The 16687-nt window shown below is 33.8% G+C and overlaps 1 protein-coding gene across 4 annotated transcripts in view; it reads left to right on the top strand.

Moving 5' to 3' along the window:
• VPS13C (vacuolar protein sorting 13 homolog C) overlaps nucleotides 1-16687 on the top strand; it is a 182107-nt gene that overhangs the window by 150222 nt on the left and 15198 nt on the right. For 2 of the 4 annotated variants that reach the window (XM_028099926.2, XM_028099927.2), the window contains exons 66-79: nucleotides 1737-1878; nucleotides 2951-3091; nucleotides 3880-3961; nucleotides 4095-4164; nucleotides 4785-4896; nucleotides 5012-5125; nucleotides 7103-7242; nucleotides 8939-9020; nucleotides 9962-10075; nucleotides 10861-10936; nucleotides 11360-11523; nucleotides 12766-12811; nucleotides 14442-14565; nucleotides 15085-15199. In XM_028099926.2, coding sequence (XP_027955727.1) covers nucleotides 1737-1878; nucleotides 2951-3091; nucleotides 3880-3961; nucleotides 4095-4164; nucleotides 4785-4896; nucleotides 5012-5125; nucleotides 7103-7242; nucleotides 8939-9020; nucleotides 9962-10075; nucleotides 10861-10936; nucleotides 11360-11523; nucleotides 12766-12811; nucleotides 14442-14565; nucleotides 15085-15199 — 1522 coding nt within the window. Of the gene's footprint in view, nucleotides 1-1736; nucleotides 1879-2950; nucleotides 3092-3879; nucleotides 3962-4094; nucleotides 4165-4784; nucleotides 4897-5011; nucleotides 5126-5635; nucleotides 6592-7102; nucleotides 7243-8938; nucleotides 9021-9961; nucleotides 10076-10860; nucleotides 10937-11359; nucleotides 11524-12765; nucleotides 12812-14441; nucleotides 14566-15084; nucleotides 15200-15922; nucleotides 16655-16687 lie in introns of those variants that run through there. The other 2 variants (XM_028099928.2, XM_028099929.2) reach the window with 2 other exon arrangements.

Here is a 16687-nt window from a genome sequence, read left to right as displayed (position 1 = left end):
CCATACCACACTGTCTTGATTTCTGTAGTTTTGTGGTAATCTTAAAGTCATGTAGTGTCAGTCCTCCAACTTTTTTCTTCTTCAATATTTTGACTAATTTGAATCTTTTTTTTTTTAAGACTTTATTTATTTATTTGACAGAGAGAGACACAGAGAGAGAGGGGACAGACACAAACAGGGGGAGTGGGAGAGGGAGAAGCAGGCTTCCTGCAGAGCAGGGAGCCTGATGTGGGCCTCGATCCCAGGACCTTGAGATCATGACCTGAGCCGAAGGCAGACGCTTAACGACTGAGCCACTCAGGCACCCCAACTATTTTGAGTCTTTTGCCTTTCCATATAAACTTTAGAATTAGTTTATCAGTTAGTTGGGATATTGGTTGGGATTGCATTGAAGCTATAGATCAACTTGGAAAGAACTGATATTTGACATTATTCAGTCTTCATATGCATGTACACAGATCCTTGTATTCAGATCTTTGATCTCTTTCATCAAACTTCTGTAGTTTTCCTCATGTAGATTCTGCACAAATTTGTTAGATTTTGTTTATACCTAAGTATTTAATTTGTCTGGTGCTAATATAAATATTTTTTTAATTTCAAATTTCAGTTGTTCATTGCTGATACATAAGAACGCAATTGATTTTTGTATATTAATTTTGTATCTTGAAACGTTAGTTGCAGGGATTTTGTTGATTGATTCTTTGGGATTTTCCACATAGACAGTCATGTCATCTGAGAACAAAGACAGCTTTATTTCTTTCCTAATCTGTGTACCTTTTATCTTCTTGACTTAATGCATTATCTAGGATTTCCCGCTGTTGAATAGGAGTGGTCAGAGTAGACATCCTTGCTTTGTTCCTGATCTTAGTAAGAAAACATCTAGTTTCTCACCATTAAGTATGATGTTAACTGTAGGTTTTTTGTAGATGTACTTTTTCAGGTTGAGGAAGTTCCCCTCTCTTCCTAATTTGTTGAAAATATTTTTTTGTAAGTATGTATGGTGACAGATGTTAACTAGATTTATTGTGATGATCATTTCACAATATATCCAAATATTAAATCATTATTTTCTATACCTGAAATTAATGTTACATATTATACCTAAATAAAAAATAAAAAATATATTTTTTCATTAATAGACTTGCATTTTTAAAATTCATACTCAATTGTTTTTATATTTTGAATTTCATCAATTAGAAAAATTTGTGCAGTTTTTTCCTCTTGTTATTTATTTATTTTTAAAGATTTTATTTATTTATTTAACAGAGAGAGACACAGCGAGAGAGGGAACATAAGCAGGGGGAGTGGGAGAGGGAGAAGCAGGCCTCCCGCGGAGCAGGGAGCTGGATGCAGGGCTTGATCCCAGGACCCTGGGATCATGACCTGAGCCGAAGGCAGACACTTAACGACTGAGCCACCCAGGCACCCCTCTCTTGTTATTTAAATAGCACTTATGTAATAACCTCAGTTTTGTCTCAGCCACAAAACCTAAAATATTTACTATATGGCTTTTTATAAAAAGTTTGCGAGTTCCTTGATTGATTGATGTCAATGTGTGATAGAAGAACATTTCCCCTGTCCCTTTTCCTTATGTACATTTATAATTTTGCTGTTTAAAAAAAAATCTTGTATAATTTTCATAAGAGATTTATAGTTGTAATAATTTGAAGTTGAATGACAATTCCAGCAAGCCTAATATATACTCCTAATTTAATTTTCTTTATGGATTGTTTTAGTTCTGGTGTTGTTTGGGAGATGAAACCAAAACAGAAATGGAAGCCTTTTAGTCAAAAGCAGATAATGTTGCTGGAGCAGTCCTATAAAAAATACCAAGTATCAAAAGACCACGGATGGATTAAACTAGATAATAATTTTGAGGTATACCAAATTTTTTTTGTTTTGGTTTTTATATATTTATTTTGTTGGTGGATAATAAGTAAGGAAAATTTACTGTCCAAGTAAAAACGTGTGTGCAGAAACTAATTTATTTATTAGCAAATAAACTTTTGTTTGTTAGTAGGATTGACATTACTGATACTCATTAGTACATTTTAAATTAAAATATGTTATTAAATCATACTATAAAACATGATTTAAATATGTTTCTCTTTTGCATTTTTGTAATTTCTTCTGTTTACAAGACAGTTTCATGGAACTTGTTTTCAGTAAGATTATGCAGAAATTAATATTGCTTATTGAAACTTTTGTTCTGTTTTGAATTGATACCAATATATTTTGGTAAATAAAGTCTGTGCAAAATTATGTATTGGGCAGTAATGAAAAACCTGTAGAAAACCTGTTCAATTAAGTTCATTAAATGTGAATGATTGTTGGACTTGGGTAGATGTCACAAATACAGGTGTACTCTCTTCAGGCCCTTACAGTGTTGCAGCTGAAGGTCACTTTTGCCCTAAGAAGACCCCAGAAACTTGACTGCAGTTTCTCATTTGCTCTGGTTCAGTCACACAGCTTTAGTTATTGTTTGTCTTTGATATCTAATGGTAGGGTTTGCCTTGGTCACCAGATATGCTCCCCACCCCGACCCTCATCCCTATAAATGTTGGCCATGCTCAAATGAAAACAAACGTCAGACATAAATAAGCTATTAACTATTCATTGTTTAACTTTGTTAAGACAAAATTTAAGAGTTACCAAAATTACTCATTACTATTGAGGTTTTTAAAAAATATAAAGCATGGTTTATTTTCTTTCACTGTAGTTTATATAATTGAAAATTTCCTCAGTTGTTTTCTTATTTTCCTCATAATTTGGGTGGAAAAGTGATGATTCTGCTTCAAAGATCTCAACTGTAGATCACCTTAAGGCAGATATTTTGGTGAGACTTAGAGATTAAAACGTTTTCTCCTTTCAATTTGTGAGTAAATGGATATTTAAAATGAGCTATCCTGCTAATACCAAGTCATCAAAAACATATGTATTTTTTTCCCAGGTCAATTTTGATAAAGTTCCCATGGAAATGCGCCTCCCTGTTCATTGCCCGATAAAGCGAGATTTTTTATCAGGGATTCAGATTGAATTTAAGCAGTCTCCTCACCAGAGAAGTTTAAGAGCCAGATTGTACTGGCTTCAGGTAACATTGTCGTTTTCAGTTCAGTAAGTATATCTAATCACTTTGGGAAACTTGGGTATGAAATTTTTTCTACAAGACTCTAGCATACGTTGTAAACAGTATTTTTCTTCTCGTTTCTATATTTATTCCCCTTCTCCCATGTATCCTGTGGATTCTTTATACTTAGCAACCAAGTCCAAAGACCTTGTGACTGTTGAAACTATTTAATTTGACCAGTTAGCCTGCAAGACCATTTTCCTGCACTGAAATTGTTATTTTTACATATTCCTTTGAATTTCTCATGGGATCCCCAAATAAGATTTTCTTTCGTCATTCTACACAGGAGTGAACATCAGAGAATGTTTTTGTCTGCTTGCTTGCTCCCTTCTTGCTTCCCTTCCTCTCTTCCTTTTAACTACTAAAATACTACTTAGGACATTTTTATTCTTTTTCTTCTTTCTAATTTTATACCCAGTCTCCACTTACAGTTTACCTAAATTATAAGCTGTCAAAATCTGCCATGATCCATAGGCACAAATATTTTGATTAATAGTGTGTACGTTGCACAGTGTTAATGCACTGATGAGGATATTAAATATTCCTTTATGTAAAAGGTTGCCCTTGCTGGCATATATACGAATTTTAGATTTAAAGTGAAACTTCTAATATTAGGCACCACATATACAATGCAGATATTTAATTCTGATAAAATTAGCAACCTCTTGTCTCTAAAACTAAAAGTTATTACATTATTTCAAATCCTGCTGATATATTTTCTTTTCTTTCTTCCTTTTTTTTTTTTTTTTAAGGTTGATAGTCAGTTACCAGGTACAGTGTTTCCTGTTGTATTTCATCCTGTGGCCCCTCCAAAATCTATTGCTTTGGATTCAGGTAAAAAAAAAAAAAAAAGAAAGAAACAAAAAAATTGAGACATCCTATTTTAAAAATTAAGTAGACATTATTTTGATCTAGTATAAAGCTTGATTGTATTTTCCTGTGTTTTTTTTTTCTTTCTTCCTCTAAGAGCCCAAACCTTTCATTGATGTGAGTGTCATCACAAGATTTAATGAATACAGTAAAGTATTACAGTTCAAGTAAGTAAAGATTCCCCTATTTATCTAAAGGAATTTAAAATGAGAATCTACTTTGAAAATAAATTTCACTCTTGTGAGGCTGACTTCCATATAAAACTTATTTTCCGCCTGAACATACGAATCCACTTTTAGTCAAGTAATTTTCTGTGTTGAAACTTAATAATTGTCCCTCTATATTTTAAAGTGTAAAATTCCTTAACCACTTTTCCTCTTTGTAATTCCAATTAGAATATAAAATAGCCAGTGAAATATGAATGATGTATGTATTTGTGAAATGTGCTCTTGGAAGCAATTGCTATGGCCCTTAAAAATGGAATAATACATGCTATATCATCTAATTGTATTTGTCTCTTCTGTAACATGATAAATATGGGATTTGGGACTTTAAATGATAAGTATCAATACAGCAATATTACCTCAGTGAAACCTTAACTTACGTAGGGGAAAAAAAAAAACAGCTCAGTTAAGGATACTTTGATCTTGTTAACGTAACACTTTTTTTTAAGAGATGAAGGAGTAAAATCTTATTGTGACTTCTGGCCAAAATCAAAGTTTAACGTTGAAAATTACAAGGTTTGATAGAAACCCTTTTCTGTCTTTTAAAAAATTTTTTTCCTCAGGTATTTTATGGTCCTCATTCAGGAAATGGCCTTGAAAGTTGATCAGGGGTTTCTAGGAGCTATTATTGCACTGTTTACCCCAACAACTGACCCTGAAGCTGAAAGAAAACGGGTAACAATTTTTATTTCTTGGGAAAATTATAAACCAAAAAAAATAAATCAGCCATTCTTTGAACTAATTAGAGAAAAAAAATTAAAGTACTAATTCTTCATTTCATTTTTTTCAGACAAAGTTAATCCAACAAGATATTGATGCTCTAAATACAGAATTAATGGAGACTTCGATGACTGATATGTCAGTTCTTAGTTTCTTTGAACATTTCCATATTTCCCCTGTTAAGGTTTGTTGCAATTATTATTTTGAAAATTGTGCAGAATTGTTGTAGGATTTTTAAAAGCTCTGTGTATAAATGTGTTTTAATTTGTATCAAATATTTGGTGGGAATTTTGTTTGATTAATTGAAATAATTAAGATAATTCTCTGTAACATATGTACAACCATAATTCCCACAGAGAAACCATCAGAGCATGTTCTCGAGTCTTGAATTAATAACCCTTTTATTCAAGGAAGGAGCTGACAAAAGCATTTCTTAATTAAGCGAAGAAGTGCTCACCAACATTTAATGTTTTAGTTGTACTTTGTAACTACTATCACTGTCTAAACAGAGAGCTATAATGTGTGCCCTAACCAGAATGTGAAAACGCTGAAGTAGGTATTATACTGTTGATGTGGTGTTTTTCACCCTTCCAAAATTTGATTGTAACTAAGGGAGTAGAAAATTGGATACCTTTCACTTGCCTGATTTTGTACTTTATGAACCCATTTCCTTTTCTCCTTTTGTTCTTTTTAGGTTTTATAGGAAGAGGTGACTGCTTAGTAAATTCACAAATGCCACCAACCATAACTCTCTAAACTTGTGTAATGGGCCGGATTTACAATTAAGTAACTCTAAAATACTGATGATCCTTTACATTCTCAAAAACTGTTTACAGCACATTATTTTCCATTGCATACACCATTCCTTTCAGCTAAGTAAATTAATTTATAAAATGGACTTGAGTTACTATTTTAAATTGATGTACTAGTTTGGTAATATTAGACATATTTATAGTGTTAGGTTTGAAATTTATATCATTTTAGGTGTAGGTTATACACAAATTTCTTTTTCATTATTAAGTGAAAATCACTTATGAGATTGAACAATACCTTCAACAAATATTTGCTGAATGCCTACTATCAAAGTTGCTCTGAAAGTTATAAAATGACTTCATGGAGCTTACAATCTTAGGGGAGTGCCAAAGATTGTTAATTTATTGATTCATGATTTTATGCACATTAGGAATTATGAAGTTGAATAATTAAGATCATAATAAGTTGTTTTCTTATTCCATGATGACTTTGCCTTAGGGAAAGGCTAGACATCTGTCCACCTAAGCTTACATTTCCTGGATCTGGATACTCTCTGACTCTGCAGATGTCCACATCAAATCAACAAACAAACAAACAAACAAAACCAAACCCAAAACCAGGCTTTCCTGATTTTATCCCAACTCTCTTTTATTGAGCTCTACATTGGTTAGGTAAAATGGAGAATAAGAAAGGAGTCATCTGCTTTATTTGCCCAGATAGAATTACCTTTTGCCTGTGCCTTTTGCCACTATTGCACCATTGATGATAACAGCACAAAGTAGAAGAAGCTAAATGGGAATATGAAAATCTCATGTTTAAATAACTGAGTTGAAGGAGTCTGTGAAGGCTGAAAACTTTATTACTCTTTTAAAAATTTATTTAGCAACTTGCTAATTGTTGCCATAATTGTCATGTTGTTGTTATTATTATGGTATAATTATAATTGTTATTGTTGATTATATTGTATAAAAATATACATATTATATATAATATATAATTGTAATTGTTAATTATTGCCATAAATTATTTACCTCAGTTGGATGAAAATAAATGATGATTTATTATTTTGACTGGTAGACATGTTTTGTGTGCCAGTTGACATATTTTTCTTCTTAAATGATCATACTGTTTTTATAAAGTATTTTGAGCCCCTACATGTAAACACAATGGTATTTATACACTTTAGATAAAATTTCAGCTCTTTGGAACAGACTGATTTGTATTTTATCAAAAAGCAAATATGAGAATCAGGTATTAGTGAGTTATCCTGTGTGGTGAGTAGAGTAACAAATAACAACTTTGTTTAGGATTCTGAAAGATACAACATCTGTTTGTATCTGGAAGATCTGATTCCTATGTATGTAATTTTTTTGGTTTTGTTTTTAGTTTTTATTTATTTTTCTTTTAGTTGCATTTGAGTCTCTCCTTGGGTAGTGGAGGTGAAGAGTCAGACAAAGAAAAACAGGAAATGATTGCAATTCATTCTGTCAATCTGCTGTTGAAAAGCATAGGTGCTACTCTGACTGATGTGGATGACCTAATATTCAAGTAAGATTTATGTTAAAGTAGATGGGGAGGGTTTTGTACCAAGGTTATGTTTCTGGATATTAATTCTTCCCACTTGGGCTAGAATGTTAGCTTAGAAAATGATAATTCTCGCTATACTTGAAGTTTGGCCCCTTTCTAATTATTCTTTTTAGATATGCTTATTTTACTCTTAAAGAGTTTTATATTTTATTCAGTTATTCATATGTTAATACATGAATGTAGAATAAAAATGGAATTATTTAGTAGTAGCTTATAAATTGACCATGTTTTAAAACAGACTTATATTCAGAAATATGTAGCGGTATGGTGAGATTTCAGTGTAATCATATGGAAAAGCATAGGCAATAACTCTTTGTAACATTTAATCTGAGAATACTTACATGTGCTGGACATAAATAAATTCAATGAATGTTTATTGAATTGAATATTCAGCAATGATATTGGAACAAGTAGTTACCTTGGAGAAAAGAAAAACCATTTGTATTATTTCCACCTTACTTGTATACATCAAATTTCATAGGAATGGAAGGATTAAATATAAAATTCAAATGAAAAAGACTGAAGAAAATATCAGGGTTAATTGTTGTCAAATCTCTGAGTAAAGGCAGTCTTCTCAGTTTAAAAGCAATGGGAAAACCTGCAGTGGAAAATACTAGATAGATTTGACTACCTAACAATTAAACACTTTACAAAACAAAATCAATGGAAACAATTAGAAAATGAACTGGGAAAATATAATGATGAGTATGACAGAAGATCGATAGTCTTAATATTAAACACAGATAAGACAAACCTAAAGATTCCTGTGCCGTAATTGCCAGTGGACAATAAGAGATAATTTGCAAAAGGGAAGATACAGCGGCTGATAGATATTTGAAATGCTCAGCTTTATCATTTCTCATATAATATCATTTCTCATATAATATATGCAAATTAAAGCAAATTATCAAAGATTTCAAAACATGAATAATCCTAGTACTAGAGAGGGTTGGGTCTAACAAATGGGAACTTTTTTTTTTAACTATTTGTATGAGTGGAAAGATATATATATATATATATATATATATATATATATATCAAAGCCTCAAATGTTTTTTCGTAGTTTTTCACTCAGTAAATCTTTTCTTGGGAATTCATTCCAAAAAATAATCGTGAAATGCAATCAAAGAGTTATATTCAAAATTTACATATGGCAATCCTAATTATTATTGTCAAGATTTGGAAATGTCTGACGGTGGGAGAATTGTTTTCTTATGACACACATGATGGAAGGCTCTGCCTCCGTTAAAAATAGTTGTATAGAATTTTGAATAACCTAGAGAAATCCTTATTCACAATACTGAGTGTAAAAATGCATACAAAATGTTTTAAATATTTTTGAATATGGATAGAAAAGAAAGAATTCAAAGCGGGAAATGACAAGAAAAAAAACCTAAAAAATCCACTGTATGATGGGATTATGGTTGAGTTTTTCAACCTTTTTACTCTTTATTTATGAAAGACTTGTATGAGAATGCGCTATTTTTACAGTAATTTTGTTACCGTTGTATGAAGATCTCAAACATAAATTATATGTGGCAGATGTACAAATCAAACTGTGAAGGAATTAATGATGATAAATTTATCATTGAAATTTTAAGTCCCTTTCTTTCAGAATGTAATCATCGTGCCTTTGAATCTTTCTTTCTCCTCCCAGACTTGCTTATTATGAACTTCGGTATCAGTTTTACAAGAGAGATCAGCTCATGTGGAGTGTTGTTAGACATTACAGTGAACAGGTAATTTCCTATCATAGTAGCTCACAAGGAATATACATCGTAAGGTATCCAACAAAACATTTGTATGTGATGGCGCACTGTGCAGAAATTGTTTATCTAATTTACCTCAGTTTGCAGTCTCATTACTTCGTGGTTTTCTTGAGTGATTAATTTCTATGTCTTTCGTTTCTTCCCTTCTGTATAAAAGTTTTTGAGTTTTATACATTTACCACTTTGGCAAAGAACACTGATGTAGGAGGCATCACACTTACTTCATAAATGTCTCCAGTTTCTAAGCACAGTCTAGTAGAGTCAGGAGAGGAGTTCTAAGCCAGGCCCTTCCCACGCCTCGGTTACTCCATGGCTTGAATTGGATGCAGAGGCGTAGTAGTTGTTTCAGGGTAGTCGGGGCGCATCCCTGCACCGTGGAACTCCAGGGCGACATTGCCCTTTCCCTCCTCTGCTGCAGGGTCTTTTCTCCTATGGTGTATATAGACATTATGGCTATTACATTGTGTTTAAATAAAGATATATTTTCCTTTGTGTTTTGTTTTGGTTATTAATTATTTCCCCATCTAGTTTCGTAGTAATAACAATAGTAACATAATAATAAGTAAAAAAATTTAAAAAATAATAAAAGTAAGTATTGTTGAGTTATAGATTCATTTAATATGTATACTCAGCCTGGCAAGGTAAGTGTGATCCACCTCTCGCTTTTTTTTTTTTTTTAAAGATTTTTATTTTATTTATTTGTCAGAGAGAGAGAGTGAGCTGCCCCGGACCTGTACGAGCATAATGCCTGGCACATAGTGAAAGATCAGTTAGTGGCTGTAGTCCTGGTTATTCTGCATTTTTTCCCTTTAACAACCCCATGTACTCAGCATCCTCCCTTCTTCCGAAGGCATCATGGTACTGCTGCTTACAACAGACTAAAGGACTTCCTATCCTTTTTGCCCCTTTAGTTCTTGAAACAGATGTATGTCCTTGTGTTGGGCCTAGATGTGCTTGGAAACCCATTTGGATTAATTAGAGGTCTGTCTGAAGGAGTTGAAGCTTTGTTCTACGAACCCTTCCAGGTATCGCTCTTTTATTTAAGTATAGGTACAGAAAATGTTAACTCTGTTTTTTTAATGACAAATAATTCATATTTTAATTGTATCTGGGAATTGAATAATGTTCAGATAACAAAAGTACATCACCGTCATGTTCTGTCTAAAATTGTGTGAGATGACATTAAAAGATTGTTGTAGAATTAATTGAGCACTTCCAGTGTCTGGGCGATAAAACGTGCCCACATTTTCCAGGATTTCACGTGGTTGTAAAGAAGAATGCTAGGTAGGTTAACACCATTTCACACCTGTTTCACCACTATGGAAAGGACTCAGGGGGTAAGAAAAGCTGACTTTGTTTTGTATTCAAGCTTTCCTCTGACCAGTTCACCTCCATTGGGTGGAGGAATCCAGGAACCCAAAGTAGTGAGGGTTTTAGCAGGACAACCCAGAGAGAACACATGGGCGCAGAAGACCATGTGGGGGCTTAGTCTCGTTATCAGTGCAGCTTGCTGCAGCAGTCTGATGGGATTGGCACTGGGAGGCCGGCTTCAGATTGTGACTGAAACCATGATTTATTCCTATCCAGATTTTGTCATCTCAGAAGAGTTTGCCGAGACCATGTGGGTTGAAGGTATCTTCAGACACAATAGGTGTGCCGTCAGTATTTGAGTTAGAGGGTGAAAATTGATATCACAGTGTTTGTGGATCTTTACAGATTCTCTATCTTCATGGAAACCCTGATACTAGATCAAAAGTCTTAAGCTTATTTAAATTTTAAATAGCAAACTTTTCTCTTTTTTTTTGGTCAGGGTGCTGTTCAAGGCCCTGAAGAATTTGCTGAGGGGTTAGTGATTGGAGTAAGAAGTCTCTTTGGACACACTGTAGGTATGTATCACCTATTTGTGTATATAAATATATGTATTTTTTATTATAATTATTCTAAAATGCATTGTTTATAAAAAATAAAGAGGATCAGTTTTCTAATAATCCCTTTTAAAAGATGTGTTCCCTTGTTCTTAAATGGAAAATGACACTGACTTGCTGGGTTTGTTTATATGTCTTTGTAGTGTTGTATCAATGTGCTTTTTTTTTATACAATACTTTTTAGAACAGTTTTAGGTTTACAGAAAAATTTTGGAGAATCAGTGTACTTTAAATAGTTTTATTCTTCTTCTTGATAAATGGGAAATGATAAAAATACATTTCTGTATGTTTGTCTTTGAGACAGAAGCTGAAGCACCTGTTTAAAGCAATGGTAATGGTCTTTAAAGAAAACAATGTGACTAACTTCTCTGGGTCTTCCGATAGGTGGTGCAGCAGGAGTTGTATCTCGCATCACCGGTTCTGTTGGAAAAGGTTTGGCAGCAATTACAATGGACAAGGAATATCAGCAAAAAAGAAGAGAAGAGATGGGTCGACAGCCTAAAGATTTTGGAGACAGCCTGGCCAGAGGAGGAAAGGGCTTCCTGCGTGTAAGTCTCTTACTGAATCTTCAAGAAGCCCTGAACTTTGATATACACTTTACAAATGTACTTTAGCTGGTTTTTTTGAAACTTGGAATATTACTTGTGGGTCAAGGTCTGTCACAATGGCAGTAGTGATAAATTGTGGACTTTTCTGTTTCCCTCTGGGCTCTCCTTCCCCGATATCACTATCACATCTATCCCCAAATCCCAGACTTAGTTTGGCACTTGGGCTGGAGTGAGAGCACTCTTCTGGAAGGCAAAGAAACAAAGCAGAGAGAAATGTGGTACATTATGGTAACTAGAGGGAGGAGGAGTTGTTCGGGTCGTTATCAGTTGACCATTTCTGTGGAGGGGAGGTGTACAAGCAAAGTGTTTGTAAACCAGGAACTGCCTTTCACTGTTTTTCAGTACTTTAAAAATTATACAGGTAATATATGAATATTGTTTAATTATACAGGTAATACATGAATAGTGTCTGTATAAGTAATTATAAGATGTAAGTTCTCCTTTTAATAAGTAATGGAAATATTAGAGGTAAAGCTATACAGTACTATTTGATCACCCTCGCCTCTTCCCAGAAATACCTAATCTTCTCAACAGTGTACATACTTCAGTTCTCTTTCTGTGCATTTGTATAATGTACAGGTAGTCTTAATTTACTACCATTATTTGGCAAGTGTTAAGAATGTATAAGCGTATTACTGTTTTAATTTTGGAAATAATTTCAGGAACTGTAACTTCTGTGTTTGTACCAGTGTTGTATGTTGTCTAATTGAAAGTGCCTTACTTGTCAGGCTATTTGTGATCCTTCACAGTTCCCTTCATTTTCAGTTTTCCACACTTCCACTAAATTACGAAGAAATTTCATTAAAATTTATAATTAGATCTTAGGGATTATTTGGGTCAACTCATTCATTTTACTGGTACAGAAACTGAGGCTTAAAGAGATTACATCAATTGCCCATGGTTGCATAGCTAATTGGTGCCAGAGCCAGATGTAGAATATTTTCATCTGCTTTCTGTTTCTTTCTGTTATAAAATGTTACTTCTACAAAGTGCTTTTGTTTAAAATTTGCTATTGTATAATATTTTAAAAATCATAGTGCTCACTTAGGTACATGTTCACATTATCAGGTTAAGTTCTCATTCTTTAAAAAAAGTTATTTCTAGTATGTATGTAGAGACCTCTAGTGGTTGGCTTAAAATTAAGCACCTTCCATTCAGGTTTATGATTGATCTCTCTTTCAGGGAGTTGTTGGAGGAGTGACTGGGATAATAACAAAACCTGTGGAAGGTAAGCTGAGAATGTTTCCTTCCAGTGTAAAGTCTGAAGAGATGATATATAATAAACATAATAGATGTTATTGCTACGAGTTATTTGAGAGAATTTCTGATTTCATGTTCATAGTCTTAAGTCGTTTTTTAATCAATGTACTTTCTTCAGAAAGTTGAAAGAATCTATTAAGTAATAGACTCTCACCCAGACTTTGAATGTTATTTTCAGCAGGATAATAGTTAAACTAGGTTCCTTTAGGTCCTCAATAGCAATTGATTCACTTTTTTTTTATCCTGTTAAAAAAGTACTTTATTCGATCAAAACCCCAGTTGGCTTCTTTGTAGAGATTGACGAGCTGATTCTAAAATGTATATGGGGATTCAAGTGGCCCCAAATAGCTACACCAATCTTGAAAAAGAACCACGTTGGAGGACTTACACTATCCAATTTAAAAACTTACCATGAAGGTATAGTAGCCAAGACAGTGTGTTACTGGCATATGGATAGACATACAGATCAATGGAATAGACTTGAGATTCCAGAAATAAACCCTTACATTTGTGGTCAGTTGATCTTCAGCAAGGGTGCCAAGGTAATTCCATGAAGAATAGCCTTTTCAACAAATGGTGCTGGGACACCTGGATGTAAACATAGAATTTATGTGTCTGGCAACAACTCCACTTCTAGGTATATACCCAAGAGAATGGAGAACATATAGTTCCCTCAAAGACTTACATATAAATGTTCACAGAACATAGTAGCCAGAATGTGGTAGCAACCTAAAGGACTATCAACTAATGCATAATTAAACAAAAGGTGGTATACCTTACAATGGGATAGTATCCAGCTCTGAAAAGAAATCAAGTGCTGATACAAGTACAAGACGAATGAACCTTGAAAACACGTTGCTAGGTGAAAACAGCCAGTCACGAAGACCACATATTGTTTGATTCCTTTTGTAGGAAATATCCAGAATAGGCCAATCCACAGAGATAGAAAGTAGATTTCTTTCTACTTTCTAGAGGGAGGAAGGAGCTAAATTGCTCAGGATCAGGTGAAGATGGGTTGGGGGAAGTGGAGAATGATGCTAACAGTCATGCGGTTTCTTTTTGAGATGATACAAATTTTCTAAAATTGATTGTGATGGTGGCACACGTTAATGTACCAAAAACATTTAATTTGTACATTTCAGTGGGTGAATTATATGGTATGTGAATTATAATTCAATAAAGTGCTTATACTTAAAAAAAAAAGTACACAGCTTGAAAAATCTGATGGTAGACATAAAGAGAAAAATTTCTGGTCATTTCTGAAACCTTAGACTCTTAGGCCTAAGAATCAGTGGTGGTGGTAAAACTTGCACATGATTCAAGATGACCTGGAGGACATGTTCAAACACAGGTTGCTGGGCCCTACTTCCAGAGTTTCAGATTCGGTAGGTCTGGGGCAGGGCCTAATAATTTGTGTTTTTAACACACTTTGAAAACCAGTGTTTTTTACGTGTTAGTATTAAATTTAACTTCTTTAGAAAACAAAATCTAGAAGCCTCCTGGGTAAAACATTTCTGTATTTGGCTCAGGCTTTTGTTGAGTTCAAACTTGTTTATTTTAAAATATCTTATACATTCACTGTCCTTGGTTCTATGAAGGTGCCAAAAAGGAAGGAGCTGCTGGATTCTTTAAAGGAATTGGAAAGGGGCTTGTGGGCGCTGTGGCTCGTCCAACCGGTGGAATCATAGATATGGCCAGCAGCACCTTCCAAGGAATTCAGAGGTAATTAGGTACACGTACTGTGTGCAAGGTTTGGGTCTGTGTGCTAATGGCTCCTAGACATACATCAACAGGTTAAACACTTGGCCTGCTCTTCAGGATGTTGACGTCTAAGTGAAAGCTATGACAGGTTCACAAGGTGGGGTGCCACCAGAGAGGAGTAAGAAGAGACAGTTTCTACGGTTCACTTTCTCTTTTTTTCAACAAATGTTGATTGGTACCTACTGTATGCCAGGCCCTGTGCTAGCTGCTTGCACAGGGAGTAGACAGCCTCATCTGTGCCTTTGTTATTTTGTTATTTTCTTTTCTTTAAGGAAAGGTGGGGGGAACCTGGAGTCCAGTAGACTTTGTTTTAATACTTGGTGCATTATAATGGGCATATTATTTAAAATTACTCTGTTTTTATCAAATATTGATATAATATGGAATGTAGTACAGTATTTAATCCACACATATATTTGTATGTATTATTTTGAAAGATTCTTATGTATTTTCTTATATTGACTCTGTTGCCTTATACAGAGCAGCAGAATCAACCGAGGAAGTGTCCAGGCTCCGTCCCCCTCGTTTCATCCATGAGGATGGCATCATTCGCCCATATGAAAGACAGGAATCCGAGGGCTATGATTTATTTGAGGTATAAATTTTCTTCTTCATGGTCACGGGTAAAATTTAATATTAAAGATTTCTAGGACGAGGATTTCATGGGCGGTTCTTAAAGTTCTGATTCATGAACTTTAAGGATTACACAGGGAACGTCATTTGTAGAGTAGAATTTATTATCTATTTTTTATTTTTGCATAATGTGTTAAATGAGAATGGTAATTTTTCTCTGCACAGGAACAAAGCCTTTTTTGTGCAGAAAAGATAATGTTAAAAGAAGTCATAGGCTTTATTACTGTTGGTGTGGTAGCTCATTTAGTTAACGGTTAACTTTGGTCTCCTACTTTATAGCCAATTATAGGAATTCCACTGCTTCCTTTGCTCCCAGCCAAATTAATTTATTTGGATTACTCTGTAAATCTAGATTTATTCAGGTAAACAGAAGCTGGAGGAGAGAAAAAAAAGATTATGCACAATTACAGTCTTTTTAAACCTTAAAAATATTTTAAGGTGCATTTTTTTGGCTTTTATTTTAGTTTAAACTTTACTACATTTAAATAATATATACATACGTAAATTCCTTTTCTCCCTTGACTGGAATCCCCTCTCCCCCAAAATTTATTAATATTTTCCTACTTTGACTTCAAAATAATACAACTCTTCATTGTTCTTAGTCTTTGGTTTTTATTGTATGTGATTACATTTTATCTTTCTGCATGCTTCTAACTTTATTTTCTTTCTTTTTCTGCCTACACAGCAAGAACCGGAAATACAGGAGTAAATGTTTCCTATCCTACTACTTGATTTCATCCTTAAAAATCAAAACAAACTGTGGTATTAATTGACTGTCTTTGATTTATTTAGATTGAGTGTTCATTTCAGTGAAGTCTTCTTTACAACTCTCCCCTCTCTCTCAACTTTTTATGGTAGTGGCTTGACTACACACAAAGGTGGTGGTATTCCTGGTAATACTGCACAGGAATAAGGGATCAGTATAAAAGATTAAAGGGTGTAGGAAATTAACTCTCCTCTTTTTTTAGTTGGTGAAAGACTTTCTTGTGTCCAGAAGCAGACAATTTTACTATCATTTGGAAAATTTTATCTTTTCTTATGGTATTCATGTACTTTCAGGTAAAGTCGAAAAACAAGGACAATTCTCGTGTCCAATCTATTATGTGTTCTTTACATTTGTGAGTCCTGATGATGGAATTACATAACTATGTGTCACCCTTCACCCAAGATTGACTCAAATTATGGGGCTGTTAACTGGGGCATATGTTTTAATAATTGAAATATAAGTTGCTATTGATCCGTCCTTAGACCTCAGATAAGAGTTGAGACATGAATTTTGAGATTTTCCTTAATCTCTTTTTTCTTTTTTTACCTCTCAGTACTCTTGCTAGTCAAATGCCAATCATTTTATAATTATGTTATATACATTCTCAGCCTTTAGCATTTTTGCTTTTCAGAACTTGAATCTCCTTGTTAGTTATGCTTATTTCACAATTAGTGTTTTTAATTA

The sequence above is a fragment of the Eumetopias jubatus genome, unplaced genomic scaffold (assembly GCF_037043125.1).
Source record: "Eumetopias jubatus isolate StellerSeaLion01/CBP00866 unplaced genomic scaffold, mEumJub1_p1.0 scaffold_7, whole genome shotgun sequence".
NCBI lineage: Eukaryota > Metazoa > Chordata > Mammalia > Carnivora > Otariidae > Eumetopias > Eumetopias jubatus.
This window is presented reverse-complemented; position numbering and strand designations above follow the sequence as displayed.